This window comes from Mchenga conophoros, linkage group LG11, assembly GCF_057382185.1.
Source record: "Mchenga conophoros isolate Kocher_MC1m ecotype Shallow Benthic linkage group LG11, M_conophoros_male_GT1.1, whole genome shotgun sequence".
Lineage (NCBI taxonomy): Eukaryota > Metazoa > Chordata > Actinopteri > Cichliformes > Cichlidae > Mchenga > Mchenga conophoros.
This window is the reverse complement of record NC_140536.1, coordinates 9,359,779-9,374,251: the sequence shown is the minus strand read 5'-3', so window position 1 is coordinate 9,374,251 and position 14,473 is coordinate 9,359,779. Positions and strand designations below refer to the sequence as shown.

Here is a 14,473-nt window from a genome sequence, read left to right as displayed (position 1 = left end):
GAGATCTGCCGCTTTGTTCTGTCAGATTCAATTACCTCACCTCTAATTAGGGAGCTATAGAGGAGGCTGGGTTTGTGATCCACACATCACACTGTGGAGCCTGCTGATAATGTGAGGTATCGCTATCACAGCCCGGCCACAAGCTCCCCACATTGCGGATGCTTGAAAAAGCATGCCATGAAATTAGCAGTCACTCATACAGTTTTGCACATACACACATATTTCTTCAGAGCTCCTCTTTTTCTTCGTCTTCCTTTTTTTTTGAGTGTGAGCTTTGGAACAAGGTTGGCACATGTGTGTGTGTTTTTTCTTTCCTATTTTCTGTTTTAGTCCACTGAGGCACAGACTTGAGTACAGAGTATATTTTCCTGAAAGATATGCTCATTCCACCACCTCAGTCCGTACTCCTCTGTTCCCCTCTTCCTCTGTGACTCATTAATCCTCTGTCCATCATATGGTCTCAGAGTATCACCCCATTTTATAGACTCAGTGGGGGCATTACCATATCCCTCTTCGGAGCTCCACTCCGCATGGCCGATCCCTATCAGACAGAGGCCACGCCATGAACAAAAGAGCCACTGTGATCAAGCCTGCATTCAGCTACCAATGTCTCTATTAGCATTGGCTGCTCCTGCTGCATGACTGTTTGAACAGAGCTGAGATTTCTTTCGGTCTCTCTCGGCAGAAGAAGAGTCTTGATGAATGCGGATGATACAGTCGAGGCTGGAGGGTGCGCATGTGTCAGGGCGGATGTGGAGGGTGCTGGGATACCTGGACACTGACCCTGATTGAGAGGAAGTTGAGACAGAGTGCAGCCTCCTGAAAGATCCTGTTAAAAGTGAGCAGATAGCAGCGTTTGTGCTACGATTATCTCACGATCCAAGCCTTTTGTCTGCAAACTTGAAAGTGTGCTCTGAAAGGCTGCCACACTTCAGGTTACAGATAATTAGCGCAGGGCTTCAGCTGCTAATTATTTTAACGATCATTTTTAATGATAAACTAATTAACTGTTGAGTCGAGTGGTTCTCAACCTGTTAGGAAGCCTTCCTGTAACCCGTCGCCACGTGTCAAATATTTACAGAGGAACAAACCTGTGACTTCATATCTTTAAATGACATGTTTTGTCTTAAATGTGCAACTTAAAATGATATAAAACAGAGAAAGGAAGAAAATGGGGTGATATTTTCTGATTGATCACTCTTTAAAATTAAGCTGCTTCGCTAATTACGTCAACCGGTAGATGATTTTGTCGTTGGGTAAAGATCGCTTGTTACTATAAAGTTAACATGCATCTCTAGCAGGCTTAGATCAGCCGTAATGAGCGCACCACTTAAAGCCGGCTGTGTTGTTTTCTGCGGCAAAGTGAAGCGCAGACACTTTCTCCGCGGTGTCATTGGCCATCTGAACTCCAGAGGAGGCTCGATAAGAGGGCGAAGCAGCCGACATTCCTCTGGCCCAGTTCGTCAGCAGAGCCTATAGAAATGCACCAACAAGCGTGGGTCACACAGCGAATGTGACAGGATTTTAAACAGTACACAACTAAATATAGCAGGAACGCCACTATCAGAAAATGAGTTAGGAGTGTGCTGCTGGTCGTTTAGAAAGTCATTATTCTTATCATTGCTGTCTCTGAAATAATTTCAGGTCTCTCCATGCAATGAATACTGTATAATAAGCTAAACACATGAGAATGCGAGCAAACTTTGGTCAATCTGCGCGGTCCCAAAAGAAGTAGCCATCGGACCCCCTTTAATGTCTCAGGCTGGGTGTAATATTTCATTTTTCCATATTCAGCAAGGCCTCCAGTATCTCTATCAGTTTGAAAATGCTCCATTTAGTTACTATCTGTTGGAGTGGGGAAGTGAGATGCCCTTATTCTGAGTCTATTAAACCTCAATTCTATCTCATCTTATCTACCTAATCTTTGTGTTTTATTGACCATGAAGTTTATCTTTAATCTCCCTTTACCCTTATTATCACACAACACTGTAGGTCTATTTTCCGCGGTGCAATGGCGCTGCTGTATTTGCCAGCAACAGAGGAAGAATCGTTTAGTTGTACACACAGTTCTTATTCAGCTGTGTAATGGAATGTGTACACACTGTGTGTATAGAAATGTATTTCCCCGCTTTCTTTCACACTGTCTTCAATTGCCTTGGCAGGAGCTTTTACCGCCAGTCATACAATCTCCCCTTGATACGGCGATATTTATCTCTCAGTATCATCTTAAGTGATGGTAGACTCATCGAGTCACTTCACGCCTCACTTCACTCCTCAGCGAATCAGCAGACGGCATCAGATAAGATCATAAAACTGTATCCTAATTTAAAAGCGGCACTCTGCCTCTGCAGTGTCTATTAGAGATCCGCGTGCTAATTCTTTTCATGTCCGGGGCTCCTGCAGATGTTGGCTTCTACAAAGGAGTAATTTATAAGACTAATGAAAAGAGCAAGCAGTTTGTGGACATCAGGGGGGTCTTTTGTGAGACTCGTCGCAAGAAGAAAGAGAAACAGGAGAGGCACACCAGCCCCACTTTCTGAAGTGAAATTATTGCTTTATTAAAGCTGAGGGGGCTCGCTCCTGCTACAATAGAACAAACAGACTGAAAGGTGTGGAGAGGATGTAAGTGCGCTCTGTTTGAGCTCTAGGTGGATGCACGAGAGGCAGAAACAGAGACAGCATCCTCATCTAGCTGGCAGTGACAGCAGCACTTTCGACATGATTGTTCACTTTATACACGACTCGAGAAGGAGCAAGGAGTGTTTTTTGGGTTTTTTTCATGGGGCTTATGCAGGTTTTTCTCAGAGTGCATCATCTCAAATATTAAACTAAACTTAAACCAGAAGGGCTCCCCCAGTCTTTTTCGCTTTTGGTATGTCATGCGGGGACTTTGCGGGCATGTTTTGGCAGAAAAAGGAGAGAGGTGTGCGCGATGCGTATTATCTTAATAACATTCAAATGCCGGGTGAGATGTTTTCAGAACTAATACAATTCAGGTGGCAGTACAGTAATTCCATCAACACCCTTGATTGAAGCAAAATGGTAATATGCAAATACCAAAAGAGATGTACAGCTACAAGCAAAAAAAAAAAAAAACCTCTGAAATCATTTAGATTTAAAGAAATAATATTGCACAGAGGGGGGAAAAAATTAATCACACGGAAAAGTGTCTCCTTTAAGATTGCACTGGTGTATTACCCGGAGGCATGGAATGTAAATGGAAAATCAACATTGTACCCTGTGATAAGGCTAACAAATTAATAAAAGTATTTTCTTTCCTCCTCCCATGCTGATGCCTGTGTGAAAAGTCTGCAAAGGAACTTTTTTTTCTTGCCCCCCTTCTCTCCTTCCCTCTCTCCATCTGTGCGAGGTTTTGTTTTGCAGGTAGCGGGATTAACATCAGCGCTCACCTTGGCTGCATGTCAGCTTGTTTTTCTGGAAAAAAAAAGTCTCAAGGGGATTTTTTTCAATAGGAATAATGGAAACACTGATGTGAAGCACGGTGGTAAAATAATAGTGTTTATTGGGGTGGCTTTATCTTTAGCCTGTACGAATCTCTGAACGTGTATGCATACGGCGCTTAGACCACGCAATGTTGCGCAGTGCTTTGAATTTGTATTATTGCAGCACCGGAAACAAGGAGAGACAAGATTTTGATTCTTGAAAGCCTGAAGGGTGTGATGAAATTGCTGAACATCTCCCTTGTGTGTCTGTGTGTGTGTCTCTGTGTACATATGTGTGCCTGTTCCCTCAGGTCCTCTGGAGGATGGCCTGGAGGAAGAGGAGGAGGAGTGCGTCTCCGAGGAGAATGAGCTCCTGGCCAAAGATGAGTTTTCGGTGGAGGAGAACTTCACCGCCGAGTTTGAGACTGAGAACATAAGCTGCGAAGACATGGAGTACTTCTGCAACAAAGGTGAGCGTCCCGCACTCGGCCAAAACCGAAACTTCACAGGCGGGCTTCCTCATGCAGCGTTCAGCCATCTTTTCCTTTTTTTAAACGCCTAATATGGGACAATACGCTGTGCCCGCCCCAATGCTGAGCATCAAAAAGTAAGTTAAACTCCTGCCAATTGTGTCTAATAAAATTCCTCAACATGTTCAAATCAAACCTGGCAGAACTTGTGTCCGTCTGAGAATTTCTCCCGCATCACTGCCTGGAGTTGAGACTATCCATTTTTGATATTTGATCCCCAGCAATCCACCCAAGAGCAGTGGTTTGATCTGAGATGGAGATGGCACCAGCAACACTGGCTCTCCCTCTGTGATAGTGCTGTGAAGGTGTGCTACGGTGCACCAATGCACTGGAGAGCGTAGCGCTTCCCTTTGAGCCGGCGCTAAAGCTCTGTGAACACTCAGCAGCACCTGCTACTGCTCGGAGGTCCAGCACTATAAAGCGCCTCAGCGTCGCCAAATGCGCCCGAGTCCTCTTTGAACTCCAATTCAATTAGACTGCTTCTTTGTGTGTTTGTTTCATTTCGGTCACACCGTGCCATCACAGGAGCTAATTTGTGGCCTGCTTCAGGTTACAGTGTGAAGATGACAGACCTGTCCCGCCTCCCCCCAACCACCGCAACCCAGCCCAGAACCTCCACCCCCAACCCCACCGCCGCCGCCTCTTCCTAGCCTCCGGTTGCGTGGCGTTCGCTACCCCAGGTGTCCCCGCTCTTACTGACGCTCGGATGCCGCAAATTTGACTTTTTAATGAAGAACCGATGCTTTGAATGTCTGCCTCCTCGCCCTCCTTTCAAAGGGAAATTTGTTTAGAATTATTTCTCCACACTTCTAAACTGATGTGCCTCGTGGGATTACATTATTGAAGGAAAAAAAATAAATCTTTCATGTTTCAGGTAGGCTATGCCCCGGTAATCGTATCAATAATGTTTTCCTTTTGTTCTCCGGGAAAAGTTGAACGGCGCAATTGTTCAGAAATTGCAATTACCAGAGACGCCTCGGCCGCTTCACCCTTTGTCTCCTCCGTAATGTGTCCCCACTCAAACTTCAAAGTGCGAGGCATATACTTCTAATAACCCAGCAGCTATGAAATAGATGGCGCGTATTGGTGGTTACAAGAAAAAAAAAAAGTAGTACAACTTCTGAAAATTTTCAAAGAACCTTGTCAGTGCCATTTGGTATTCCCTTTGTTTAAGGAGCCGGGGCTCAAATCTCCTTTCCCTGTTTATGAATAAAGACAACACAAAATACCAATCCATAATGTCAAATAGTACTTTCCCTGAGCACTTCTAATCTGTTCCTTGTCATGCACGAGCCTTACTAGTCCGATTTATTTTGTATGACTTTGCTATCTCAGCTTACAGTAGCTAAGTCTCCCATTGCCTCATAAGACCCAAATGATGTACTATCCAAATTTCTTTTCTCCTAGTGCCAAGTTGTGTGCAATCATCAGGTGTAGCCACTTTCCCATGATCCCTTCCTCAATTAGATCTGTTTAAAACTAATGTCAGAGTGGCTTAAATTTACCCCACTTATGTGAAACTGCCTTGAATTAAACGGGACGCAATCCTGGCGGCATTAAATGGTTTAAGTGTGTTATTCCTCGACTATAGGAGGCAAAAGAGAGCCCCCCTTGATTAACTAAACCCTCTCAAATGTGATGGCGTGCTGTAATTAGCCCTGTGCGGACTTGAACGTGGGTTTTAAAGCAGCCACTCATCCCATGGCCTTTATCTTCTGCTGCTTCCCGGAGAATAAGGTCTCCCGTGTAAGGTTCCTCCACTGAGCAGTGACTCTCTGGTCTTAGCTTAGCCTTGTATCTGTGTAGTCACTCTCTGAAATGGGCTTGTCAGGGGGACCTAAAACCTCCATTAAAAGTTTCAGTCTATAATAGGTATTAAAAAGCTGTAGGAACACAAAGAGGAGTACCAATTTTCATTAACATATGAAGCACTTATTAACTTTGATCAGAGTGCGGTGAAGTAGCAAAGCCGCTTAAAGGCGCAAAGGTCAAGAAGTTGAATGCCACCAAAGACTCAGCCATTTGCCTTACCCTTGCAGAAAAGGGACTCCCCAGATAAGTGCGTGGAGCACCTTGACGTCCCATCTTGGTCTGAGGCTCAGGAACCTCAAAATTAGGTGACGGTTGACTCCCTGACCTGTTTAGTTAATAGTGCTGTGGCTCTCACTGGGTTTTGGCCCTTTCATTGATTTAGCTTGTAAGGTGCTGTTGGCATCTCTCTCTCACACACACACACACACACACACACACACACACACACACACAAGGGCCTGTTAGCTTGACATTGGCAACAGAAATGACAAAAATGCTTTTAGGATCATCTTTTTTTTTCTTCTTCAGACAAACAGTAGAAATGATTAGTCCTGCATCAGTGCTTCCTAAGCCCTCTGACTTATGACCCATTTAAACACAGCATTGTCCTTTTGTTAGGCCTCACCAGTGGTCGCACATGTCCAGTTTAACAAAGGAAGGAGTGATTTTATTATTTTGTTTTTGGAGTCAAAAAAAAGTTCAAACAGACAGAATCTATTAAAATAAAGCTAAATTTGTATATCAAGAACATGTGTTTCACATCATCCCAGGTAATTACTCCAATCCAATGCCTCTATTAGACAGCTTCATTCAATACTCTGCAAGTTAATGTTTTATTTTGGATACACAATTCAGTGATCAAGAATTAAAATACAGTGCTTTATCACTGATGGGACTATCCAGCTGCACATGAAGTACTCAAGTTAGACCTATTTTGACCAGCTACACAATTTAATCCCTCGCATAATGCGTCATGATCGTCAGTAATGGGCAGCCCTGAATCGTGTGGATATACGGTTACAGGTATGAGCAGCCCCCTGTCAGTTCAGCTCAGAATAATGTCTCTGAAAATGAACAAGCTTGGTGGAATAGTAGCACCCCAGAGAGATTGAACACTGTTTTTAATATACATGGCATTTTAGAGGGGGTCTGCCTCCCTTTCAAGACTTCTATGAGGAAGGGGGAAAGGCACACATCTAAAGAAATAACCTTGGCTTTCCCTTGCTATTAAACAAGAATTTTTACCTCAAACAACCTCTCCTGCTCGGTCAATTTCACATTTATGGAGCTGTGCTTGTGAAGAACCCCACAGATGAACACGCTCGCTCCCACAGAAAAGATTTATACTCTCTTGACACACCTGGCTCCATAATTGTGAGAAAGATACCTTTTTTTTTATATACACTGAGTGGCATCTTTTTTTACTGAAATTGTGAAATTTCACCTTGCTGTTTCACCCCCTCTTTTATTGTTGGCTATCTGTGAAGTTCAGCACAGGGTGTTGCCACAAGCTGTTCCCTCTGAGCGTTCCAAGTGTTTGTCTGATGACAAATGACTTCCTTACTTAGCACTGACAGTAAATTTACATGTCATTTTACGTGTCTCATTTCCTCGACGTAAAACAGCTTTTCTTGAAGTTACATTACACGAGGGTTGTTGTTTTTTTTTTCAGTTCGTTTCTGAGGTTGTTGCGGGTGTCAAGATACATCAAGTTAAACGTGAAAATTTGCACTCTTTTGTGCCGTTCTCCTCGAATTACAGAAACAATGGGGGCAGAAATATTCTATCACAGTTGAAGTGAAAAGTGAAAGCAAAGGACTTAACACGGTAAATAATTAAAAAAAAAAAATACACCTTGAACTTTCGAATAACCTCTCGGTGAGTAATTTGACTTGCGGCAGCCACAGATGTACAGTAACAAGGAGAAAGTGGCACAATTAATTATTCTTTGTGCGACACAGAAGTAATCTGAATCTCCAGCAACACGGGAGGAAGATCTCCTTGGCTCTTTCACCACAGCTGCCAGTGCCCAGAATGGTAAATGTGGAATTTTAATGCACAGTTGATGCTGGAGAATATGGGGAAATGCTAATTTGTGGTGCGATAAGATGAATCGAGTCATCCCTTTAGCCCCATTTGACTCAGTGGAGGAAATTAATCATTAATGTTTGTTAAGTATGACAATCTAACTGGGCCAGATCTACATGCTCAGAGACTGAGGCAGAGCGAGATAAAGACCCAGGCTGCAGACAGGGAGGAAAACTGCCAGATTCTGTAATGATGGGAATTTATTGGCATTTAAAGAGACAGTGGCAAGGCATTTCACTAATAGCCTCCCTCCATTGGAGTGCTCTGCCTGCCACAAATTGCATGCAATTCAGACCTATTTTTCAGATAGCAGAGAAGTCTTACAGCTATGCTTGACTTTGGTGAAAAAGGTTGCTTCCTTGAATTGACTTTATCTGTATATGTGACGCAATCTGCATCAGCAGCCAAATATGCAATATCAACGATGCTGACGGGGGCAGGCATAGCCCTCCTGATATTACATTTTGAAAATCATCGCCAAGCTCCAACACCAGGAAGCATGTGATGGGTTTAGAAATGCGACACTGGGTTAAAGTCATCGAGCCCGGGATTTGGTAACCTATAGAACTCTGCAATCCCATAGGAATACTTAAAAATACTTATACACCATGTTAATCTAACAACCATCTTGCAGAAATTGCAACCTGTCTCAGGACTCAGTGGTCAGGATTAGAGTGCCCTGAGCTCCTTAAAGTCGCATGCGAGAGATTGACATTTTCAAGGGCTTCCTCGGCAGAGACAATGCTAAAAGGGAGGGAAAAAGCCAATATGACTTTGTTGCTACCTTGCTCGAGGAATTGTTTGTGTAAATCGCCTATAAGCTTATTGACCTGAATGTGTGGCACGCTGCATGTGACTGCGATTTGGCTAGAGAGCTGTCCTTTGATAGAGCAGCGATAGAGCTGATTTTAACAGCTCACTGGCTCCTCTCGCATGCCCGCCAACCCAGAACCCAGCAGGCCGCCTCGCCTCCCCAGCCCTCCCCGTCCCTTCTGTTCTCCTCAGCTTTCTCTCACTCAGCCTCAAGTATATCCATCTGAGCGTGCGGGGAAAGGAACCTAAGCCAGATGTAAATTATGATCTAGGCGATAATGTAGAGGATGATCATTGACAATCTGTCCCCTTTGATAAGACTGCAGAGGGGTTTCAATTCAAATGATGAAACAAAGCAGAGGCTCGATTACTCAGATTGGACCTCGGTGAATGAAATGGAGCACCTCAATCAATCCATTTCCATGTTGTTTTAAAATCCGGGGCGGGGGATCTCGACATTTCTCTGTATTCCAGGTTTTATCTCACTGACTGTACTGTAAGCAAAGGAGTGCTGCTCCAGCACTGCTTCCTCTGCTCGCCTTTTTTTTCTTCCTAGTGACATTTGTGCAGGAAACTTCATCAAAGCCCTGTGACATTGTTCCCTGTGAGGTTGCCTGGGCGATTGTGTTTAAAATGCACTGCAAACTGTGTTAGATAGAAGGCAGAAAATCCTTAATCACTGCTTAATTAAGGAATCATCTTGTAGCTTCATTTCCCGGGCTGTAATTAAACACTTCCAATACGTTTCGTTACAGGGCTTAACATGTTCGCCTGAGATCAAGGTAGTGCCTTTAATGTTATCTCACCAGCTTTTTTTTTTTTTTCTTCAAACTGCGCTCCATTGGAAGGAACTGTTGATATACGCCTTTGTTATCCTCGTCATAATACGAGCCTGGTATGCTAAAGAGGTTCTCCAGGCCCAACAATAAATAGTGGGGGAATTTAGTTGAGTGGGCTCCGTGATAATATACTGGGAGAGAGGAGGAGCAGGGGGAAGAAATTGCCAGCCCAAGCAGACACTTGCATAAGCAAAAGTGGGTCATAATGACCTCATGTACTGTAAGTAGGACATTTCTGCAGACTTCCCTACAGTATCGCTTTTTTTTCTTCGTGCACACATCTTCTATTTTAGTGGGAGATAGAAAGCTGACATCCTTTTGGCAATGTTTGCCGCTCTCTTTGAAGTGAGCCACGTCAAAAAAAGGGGAAAAAAGCTAAACAAGCACAGAGTATGTGCTTGATCTGGAGATTAACCTGACTGAGGATGGCCGGCGCTGGAGTGACGTAGTGTGTGTCCTGTGGCAGTTGTCACTTGAAGGTTGATAACTAAGACTCAGAAATGTGTTTTTTTGGGAACTGTGGGGGGCGAAGAACAGAGGCAGGTGTGGTTACAATATATTCATATTTAGGTTTGCTGCATAAGGTATAGGTTGTCCTGTCGTCATATATTTGTATTTAAATCTACATGCCCTCTCCCGCCCCTGTTTTTCCCTTGTGGTGGCGTGTAGTAAGCCACTGGAGCAATCCAGGCCTGTCCTTGACCATTCACTGTTGGGTTTAAAACATCAAAGGAATGAAAAAGATGGGGTGACAAAAGTGAGAGGAATGTACCTCCACAAACCATCAGCCCCAAGCAGGTTTGCCCGAGTCTGAAGAGACACCAACCACTGTGTCAGCCACATTGGATTTATTTAGAGCACCACACTTGGGGCACCTACTAAGCTCTGATTTATGTGCCTATAAACTTTTGAGTACAAACTGTGCTTACCGTAGACATGCAAAAATAGATTTTCTTTTACAGTAAGTGCGTCTACAGTGAGAGCGTCTAGTCTTTTTCTTTTTTTTGTAAAACAAGGTCTTTAAGCACTTACATCCTGGAGAGAGATACCCAAATATCCCTTAGCATGGTCTGTGTGAGCCTTGGGACTGTAAATCAGCCCCTACATCCTATAACACACATTCTAGCTCCCTCCACAATAGATCAAACGGTAATAAATAGCCACCTCTCTCCCACACATTGCTTTCCTTCCTGTTCCATTGGGCTTCCTCCTGTTCCTGCAAGCACTCATGGGAACTCCTTTTTACATAAAAGTGTGCAGCTGCATGTGGTGAATGCACTTTTACAAAATCATACACGGAAACACACACGTCACATTGTGACACTTAACTGGTACAGGGAGAAGATGTTAAAAAACCAAAGTCTGCATAATGCAACGATTCATTAAATTACGTGTCCAAACATTAAATTTGGAGAGAGTGCTGTTCACTTTGGGTCTTGTGTGCATTGTGGGACTTAAAGTGCTTTTTTCCCTCTTTTACTTACAGGAGAGGAAGATGGCAATCGAGAGGCAGGAGAGTCGGAGATGGATGGGCAGGGGGAGAAGAGCAGGCACGCTGCCATGGGGCCAGAGGAATGGGATGGTCCAAGTAAGAAAAGCATGAGTATTACTTTACAAGACAGGCTTTCGGGGGTCATTTGATAAAGTTATTGTTGAGTAACTGAAAGGCATGCGGTGTAGTTCGAGGGAAGGTGATAAAGGGGATAAAATATTATTGTTTCTAAAAATGATTGCCTTGTATAGTAACTATATAGCTACACAATCGTGTCAGAAGTCTGCTGCTCGCTTGAAATGTACGTGAAGCCACCATTCGGTTAACAGTAAATTAAATTGTCGACAACTGCTTCCTTAAAGACATTTTTTTTAAAGAACTGAATAATGCAATGCAGACGCAGCTTTTGAAGAGTTTACAACACTTTTTTTTTTATCTTGTTTGCCCTTTTAGTAAAAGTAACTTCATCAAAATGATGGATAATACATTGAACAAGATAGTTGCACGGCAATTACTGCTCAGCAATAGCCTGCGCCCGCACTGCTGAACACACAAAATGTGATTCCTTTTAATGCATAAAATGACCTCAAGAATTTATTGCAGGTACATGCGTTTTTGGGGGGGGGGGGGGGAGAGAAAAGAAAGGGAGAGCGGGAGAAAAAAGTGGATTTGGGCAAGTTGTGCTTGCTAGCTCGAAGCCCCCCGGGGTGTGTATTTTATACTGACAGTGAATCAGTGTTATCGCACCTATCAGATAATGCATTTATCATTAAATTTCACATTTGCATTTAAATCTGGGGAAGGAAATGAGCATTGCTGGCTAAAGATAAGAGCGCCGGGACGACAGTAATAAACCATCACTGTGATCAGTCAGGAGACAGGGCTGAGGGGGTCAGCTCAGAACTATGGGGGCCATGACAAAAAGAAGGCATCACATGCAGAGGGAAAAAAAAGGCCCCCTTTTTTGGCAAGAAATGCTGAGCTTAAAAATACTGCTTTGAAAAGGAGGGATGGATGTAGCATGACTGGATGTATGACTGACTGTAATTATGCTTTCCCCCTTCTACTTAGCCATCAGAATGAGAATTAGAGGCTCAGAAACACACTGCTGGACAGGCAGTGGGGAGGGAGAGGAGGGGGACTTGAAGTAAACTTTCTCTTTGCATACAGCGAGGACAGCTGAACTGCAGGGGAAGTGATGTGAGACATGATGCCCATTTCATGTTTTGCTAAACCGCAGCATGAGTGGTTCCAACTTATCAGAGGACTTGGACACTTGTGGCCCAATCTCTGCTGTATTGCTGCCGGAAAAATGACACTTAGCACCTGGCTGCACCCAACTTTAAGCAAACAAGCTTTCATATTGTAGCGTATTGTGTGCGCTTCGCAGCCGGGTCATCGGTTTATAATCATCTTGTTTTTGACATCTCTATGATACACCTACCAATTAATGAGCGACTAAGGCACCCGTGCCCCCCTCGTGTGTTTTCTCAATGGGCACTGTGGAGTAGACCGAAATTAATCTTGGCGCATAATAATGCCATTCACTCTTTCATCATGGCTGCCATGAAAGGTCATTTCCCTTTTTAATTTTTCCCATTGTGCTGGAAAAGTCAGATGGGCATGTTATAATTTGAATAAAGAGGGGGAATCAGACAATCAGATAGGGACATTCGAAATGACATGACTTCCTGTTGGAAGCGATTAAAAGCAAATTTATTTAGTTTGTAGACTGTCTCCCCTTTAATCTCTTTGTAAATGTTCAGATAGTTGAGCATTCAAAAGTTCTTTGTTATTCTTTGGCTTAAGTTTAAGCAGCTGTGATTATGATCACCAACAGATAATTTTTAATCACTGCGCGTGTGCATCTGAATAGGACGTGTAATGGCCATTACATAAAAAGAGAGTGAAGCCTTTTAATGAGGTGGGCTAACTCGGAACATGCCCACCTGCTTTGGTGATTCTATTGAAGCACCTCCATACCATTTCCCTTTTGCTGAGTAACAACAAAAGCCTTTACAATCTACATCCTGTAATTGAACTTTTTTCTTTCTTTTTTTTGTCCCTGCATTTCATCTCCACTTTAGTAACTCATGTCAAGTGCTGTCCACGATTGGCCCCTGTTCTCTGATTGTCTTTCTGTCTGGAACAGCAGAGAAGCGTACTGAATGACTCACTATTAATCTGATAGCTGGCTCTTCTCTGTTGTTCAGAGTGCTGGGTCTCTGATGTGGAACACCCAGCGAGTTCCCTTTCTCTCCCCTCATCTCTACAAGTATGTCCTTAAGCAAATCTGCACACTGATCTTCTGTCTCGTGTTCATTTCTCGTCACGGGTGTTTCGCAATCAGCCGCTGATTTGCCAGATAGCGTGTCATGCTATTCTATTCATTTTCATGGACTGCCTGTGATAGGAATCTGACTCCGTCTCTCTCGATTCTCTCCCGCTTGCTCTCCTCTAGGCTAATTGGGAATGGTGTGTGTTAGCTAGCTAACTCTGCTAATGAACTTGTTCTCATCCTTATCTAAATGCCTTCTCATGTAAACCACACCCCGCTTTGGAAAGTGAAGAAAATCCAGGGTTCGTTAAGAGTGCTGTAATTGTGTTCGCTGCAGTTTCAGCTCAAGTGTCTAGTCTGTGTGTGCATTTGTTAGGTTACGCTGTGGACCTCTAAATTTAAGAATTAAAGCTAATATGTAGCTGAAGAAGCAGCACATACTCAGATACGGCACTGTATTGTCCACTGCTAATAGGATGTGGTTTGCCTTCACAGTTTATTATGCTGCCCAAATGCAAATAAATACAGTGTGCACATGCAGTGTGACGTGTGTGCTAACAAGTTTTATTGTATTTTATTTCTGTAGTGATACAGTGGAAAGCATTTCCATTGATCACAATCTTTTTGCAGATTGAAGCATGATGAATGCCATCTTTTGAACTGATCGTGATTGATTTTAGCATCTACAGGTGGATATCCTCTGATTATAACACGTTGATTAGCGACAAAATTAGCAAGAGTTTCAGACTTGTGCATTTCCCCCCCCAAATAACTGTATTGTTTGCCATAGTTTTGCCAATTCTAGCATTGTGCCAAATGATGCATAGCTTACTTTCCACTCGGAATAATTAGTGAAACTGCACAACAAGCTGTCAAGGTCTAAAAAAATCATCTCCACTGCATTATGACATGGAGTTTTAAAAGGCTAAGAAAGACTTAGCAGCTGCTTAGATTTTAACCTTTTTCTAAAAAAAAAAAAAAAAGGCCCATAAACTGTCCCAGAGTGCAACATTATATCACTGGAATGCCTCAGAGAACTTTAGAAGCAGCATTAAACATGCTAGTGTTTTGAATTGAATTAAGCTGATCTACTGTAGCTGTCAGTTTGCAGCTAATGTCAACACCCAATTTCCCAAACTGATTAAACTGGATTTGAAGTAGATGTGACTTGCATACAG

At 43.2% G+C, this 14,473-nt stretch overlaps 1 protein-coding gene across 2 annotated transcripts in view; it reads left to right on the top strand.

Annotated features, from left to right (window-relative positions):
* The window catches only part of zfpm2a (zinc finger protein, FOG family member 2a), a 120,675-nt gene that overhangs the window by 27,464 nt on the left and 78,738 nt on the right, over positions 1–14,473 (top strand). For both annotated transcript variants that reach the window (XM_085290785.1, XM_085290784.1), the window contains exons 2-3: positions 3,755–3,913; positions 11,012–11,113. In XM_085290785.1, the coding sequence (XP_085146911.1) occupies positions 3,755–3,913; positions 11,012–11,113 (261 nt within the window). The remainder of the gene's footprint in view (positions 1–3,754; positions 3,914–11,011; positions 11,114–14,473) is intronic.